At 40.9% G+C, this 5220-nt stretch overlaps 1 protein-coding gene across 1 annotated transcript in view; it reads left to right on the top strand.

The window, feature by feature from the left end:
- The window catches only part of Tut7 (terminal uridylyl transferase 7), a 51639-nt gene extending 47392 nt beyond the window's left edge, over window positions 1-4247 (top strand). The window contains exon 28 of the mRNA XM_026782935.1: window positions 3240-4247. Coding sequence (XP_026638736.1) covers window positions 3240-3307 — 68 coding nt within the window. The 3' untranslated portion in view covers window positions 3308-4247. The remainder of the gene's footprint in view (window positions 1-3239) is intronic.
- The last annotated feature ends 973 nt before the right edge of the window (window positions 4248-5220 follow it).

Raw genomic sequence — 5220 nt, 5'->3', positions numbered from 1 at the left:
CCCTCCAAATCCAGTAGACAAAAGTGAGAGGGTGGCACCCTGCAGTTAAGCCGATGCTGGGTGGGGAGGAGAAATGGGCTCTGTTATAACCATGCTGGCTTTCAGATGACCCCCCCATTATAGAATGGTATGGACAACTGACACCACTGGTCAGTGGGATGTGTTCCCTGTGGATCTAGGAGTTTGGACGTACATAGATGTACCATGTATAAACAGACATCCTCAAAACATTTTACATAGGAAGAATCCCGCTGTTCCTGATGCCAGGCATAAGAAGGAGCACAGGGTATAAACACCTGTTCTGCAGTGTACCGCCTGGGTCTGGTTTCTTTCATTTGCTAGGGATGCCAGGTGTCCTGCACACACACCTCAGGTCTCAGCCAGAGACCAGGAGAATAACAGCTGGCTGCTGAGGAGTCAGAGAAAAGGTTTCTGATGGTGATGTCACTGACCTCATTCCTACACTGTCCCCAAGGCTGCACTCGGCTTACAAGTCTACAAGTCTACATATCTTGAAAGTGGCATTTGACTATAATTTTACAAGTTGTAAAACAGTGGAAGAAAACTGCAGGTGTTAGTGATCTAGAAGTGGCATGGCCAGCTGACATTAATTTAGTTATAAAAACTTTAGTACTTACCTTCTGGGTAAAAATCCTCTTACTGAAAAGCTTACTAACTTAATTTATTATGGGGAAATTTTATTACAAATTATATTCTGCTTTCTACAAGAAAAATTATAGATGGCTAAGGTTTGTCCTTGCCCATGAAGTAAGTTAATGATAGCTGCCAGACTTAGCTGTCACTTGCAGGTGTCAGTTCTGCTGTTGACATGTGAACTGAGTCTCTGCTGTGGGTAGAACTGTTTCCCCTTGAGCCTTTGACCCACTCGTGGTTTCCTTCATGAGCACAGGACGGACAGCCTGAGTGTGGATCCTGGCATCCATGTAAATGCTGGGAGGATGTGGCAGCCTGCTTGTCATCCATCACACAGGAGGCAGAGCAGGCTGCAGAGCTAACTAACCCTGCCTCAGTAGAGAAGGAGAAAAACTATGAGGAAGGTACCCAATATCAACCTGTGATATGGAGATATGTGGATACACACATATACAACGTGTCCAAACACATATGAACATGCATAAACATGAACTTTATCATACAAACATATACATGGGGGACAACACAGGGATGATTGGTTTGTTTCCATTTGGTTTTAAAATTCTGTTCAATGATAAAGTATATATGTATATACATAAACATGAAGGAAGAAAGATAACTACCAACCTCTTAAAATATCTCTGATTTTTAAAACTTCAAGTCATAGGAAATAGAGAAAAAGCTTGTGGTAGGCCATTTTTTATACAAATGTCTTGAAATCCTCTTGTATGAATATATTATTTATTAATATATTAATTAATGTTGACTACCCTGACATACTTAACTACAACAAAAGCATTTATGAATTAGATTTTAAGACTTTTTATTAAACTTCAAGCTATAAAAATTTCCTGTTTATTTTATTTTGACTATATAAATGGTCAAAATAAATATTACAAAATTTGATTAAAAGTTACATTTTATGCACTTACTAAAAATGGCTTCCAAATAATAAGGATACTTCCTCTTATCTTTGGATAAGCATTAATTACTGTGTGTGTGTGAATTCCTTCTATCTCTGGTTTGTAAACACACTGAGAAATCCAAATAGTCTGAACTGTGTGTGTGTGTGTGTGTGTGTGTGTGTGTGTGTGTATTCCTTATATCTTTGGTTTGTAAACACACTGAGAAATCCAAATAGTCTGAACGACAGCAAACAAGAAGCAGTAGACTTACTTAAAAGTCCTGGTTCTCAACTTTCCCAATGCTGGAACCCTTTACTGTGGTGAGCCCCTGCCATAAAATTATTTTGTTGCTACTTCATAACTATAATTTTGCTAGTGTTATGAATCATATAAATATCTGTGTTTTCTGATGGTCTAAGAGACCTGCCTGCCACTGCTTCCCAAGTGTTGGGATTAAAGGCGTGCGCCACCACCTCAGGCACATGTATTTTTATAGCAGTGCCACTCAGCTGAGCTCACTGTTAATGGTGTGACCAAACTCGAATAATGGGGTCACAGAAAGTTATTTCTCACGATCACACACATCAGTGGGGGACTTAGAGACGTTCACATTGCCACAAATGGCAGCATTTTGTTTGCTTCCCCCGTTGCCTTAAGCGTCATGAAAAGTGCCATGGGAAGTGGAGTCAGTTGTGTCCATGGAGCTGAGCTTGTTGTAGGGACAGTGTGAAAAGCCATTTCTTAAGAGACATTCTCACACTTGCGCCTTCAAGAAGTGTGTGTAAACTCCAGCACCACCAGTGTTTATGGTGGGGCTTCCTTCAGTTGAGTTTCTCCCTCACAAACACACCTACATCTCCTGAGTGCTTCTGAATCTGCTCAAGTTGGCAGCGAAGGTTAAGCACGGAGCTGTTTTCTTCTTTACATATTGCTTTTTCTTTTACTGGCATTTAAGTCTGTGATCCATTTGGAAATGAGTGACGGGGTGGCAATTTTAAAAAGGAAGCTAGCTTCCTTCTATCCTTCAAAAATTATGTATTTGAGTTAGGTATGCTGGTGGTAGTGGTGGCATCCTTTAATCCCAGCACTCAGAGGCAGGCAAAACTCCTTGAGTTCAAGGCCATCAATAAGGGGGGAAAAAAAAAACCTGAGGTAAAACAAAAGTAGTTGACAGGATACCAGTTATTAAATGCCTTGTGTCCTCTATTCGTCTGAATAGAGCCTTCCTTATACAGTAGTGGTTATGGAGGCTGTCTCAAGTTCTCACTCCTGTCCTTCACCTGTACGCACAGTGAATTGTATTTCCTACTGTACATCCATAAGGTATTACTAGACTTATAAAGGGAATGGTGTGAGATGCTAATTTCTGGCCAGAGAACTTTGTCATGTTTGGTTGCAGATGAAAAGAGTGACCTTTGTAAGGAACTTTCAGAGATGGATTTCTTCCACCTGAGCTCAGCACCAGCCTGGGAATATAGCCTGAAGCTGCGTTAAACAGCCTCACAGCAGGGACTAGCATGGTCTAATGCCAGTCTGTGGACTTGTTTATGTCTAGCTTAACCACTGATCCAGGACAAGTGCCCTGTCTAGTGGGACACTTGTGTAGCTGACAGTAAGTGTTGTGTGACTTCGATCAAGTAAGGCTCTTTCATTTATGTTGGATTTTGTTTTCCCTCCTAGGTAGCCTTTCCAGTAAATACATGACTCAGGGGAAAGCCTCGGTGAAGAGGACCCAGCAAGAATCATGAGGGAAGGAAATGCAACCCTGGAAATGGCACTGAGGTGTCCCTATCCACGTGGAAAATTAGGTTCACTTCACAGGACATAGCAACACAGATCAGGCTTCAACGTAACAGTTGAGGGAAATGTCGGAATTTTTAAAATTTAAATGAAATTGTTAAATGAGGAAAAGAAAAATTTTAATACAGTCTTAACATCAACCCCCAGAGATCTGAAGATTTTAATAGAAAGCCATGAGGTATTTAAGCCAAGTTAAAAGAAAAAATATAACTGTGGGCCAGTATTCAATGACAACAATGTCATGGTTTTTAATTCTTTCAGAGCACACTAAAGTAGTGTGTGCTGCTCACAGGAGGAATTAGCCTCCTTTCCCCATATATCCCTTTCGATTTCCAAGAGGGATTCTGTTTGTTGCTGGGTCCTGGTGTGGACGCACATCAAATACATGTGGACTGTGCTGCTCTACTTGGGGTCTACAAGCATTCTTCATGGTTCTTTGAAGAAGTGCTAACACAGAATGCAGGCCCTATGGACGTGGACACAGGCCTCAGTGGATGGCAGCACTGCTGGGCATCTCCCTCCAGGGCTTCCTTCTCTAAGTAAATCCACACAGAACTGTTGTGCTCATAAAAATGAAGTCATGAAAACAAGTAATCCTGTTTGCCAGTTTTAAAAAAAGAAAATTACAAGGGGAAAATGACTGACAGAATAAAAGTGCTTTTTACTTTTTATGATACTCAGAAATTAGGGTGGAGATCTATTACAAACCTCTGAAGATCAAAGAGGCTGTCTCGTCTCTGTCAGTCACAAGTTTGATTGGCATCCTTCTGGGTCTGACTGGAGCCCTCTCTGAACTGTTTCTCTAACTTCACAAGCCTTTCTGAAAAAGTACATAGTCAAACTATGCCTCGGTTTATTTATCATTTTAAAATAAAATCGAACTTTCAACCTGTAATTTTATCCACATTATTTTATTATATTACATAAAAGAAGCCTCATTAGAAAAGTTAATCAAGGATCTGGGAGAGTACAAATGTCCTTAAAATGCCTATGAGGTGCCCTTTGATGTCTCCGGGGTTGTAGCTGTTTGTGCTGGGTCTGAGCTGCAGAGGCAGGAGACGAATCTCTTTTGCTGTAGACACCGGGAATATTGATCCTCAACTCCAGAGAATGTGCCGGAGAGGTCAGTTTCAGTCCAGCTGGTACCACATGGCATTTACGTGTTTCCATTGCATCCTGTAGCATCAGCTTTGTCCAAATGTACAGGGTTGTGTCCATTGTGAGAACTTTAACAAACAATGAGAGAAAATGCAATACAGGATGACAAATGTTTAAAACAAAAAGCCCTAAAGCCAGAGGATGGCCAATGAGGACATAAACATCTTTTTCTGAGTCTGACCTTACCCAGGCTTTACATTTGTAAGTACAGCATTAAAAAAAAGTTTTAACATCCCATTGACATCTATTTTATCATATACTAAACCACATCTGTTTATCTTTTGAAAGCCATATCATTTCATAACCCCACAGATTAAAGTAAGATTTTCCTGTAGAAAAACAAAACCTGTCAAGAGGTAAGGAAGCTTTAGGTGTGTTTGCTTTTCTCTGCAGTTATCTGCACAAAACGGTCTGATCCGGAAAAAATCTCAAACTGTACAAAATAATTCCTGTCAATAGGTCCCAGACACACAGTGGAGGAACAGAATAGAATTACCTTTTGCTTCTGCTGTCTGATATTGTGCTTCAAAAGACACTAAAAAATGAGCAGAGCCCTGTGGGTTTCTGACTCTAGGAAAGAAGAGCCTTAAAGGTGATGTAAGCCCACCTTATAGCAGATGTGCCTGCCCTGTGTAAGCCTCGAGCTCAGGATTTCATCACCAGGGTCAGCCACTGTCAGCGGATACATGAGCAGCAGCTAACT

This window comes from Microtus ochrogaster, chromosome 16 (assembly GCF_000317375.1).
Source record: "Microtus ochrogaster isolate Prairie Vole_2 chromosome 16, MicOch1.0, whole genome shotgun sequence".
NCBI classification, from domain to species: Eukaryota; Metazoa; Chordata; class Mammalia; order Rodentia; family Cricetidae; genus Microtus; species Microtus ochrogaster.
Note: the sequence above shows the minus strand (reverse complement) of the source record. Positions and strands in the feature narration are given on the sequence as shown.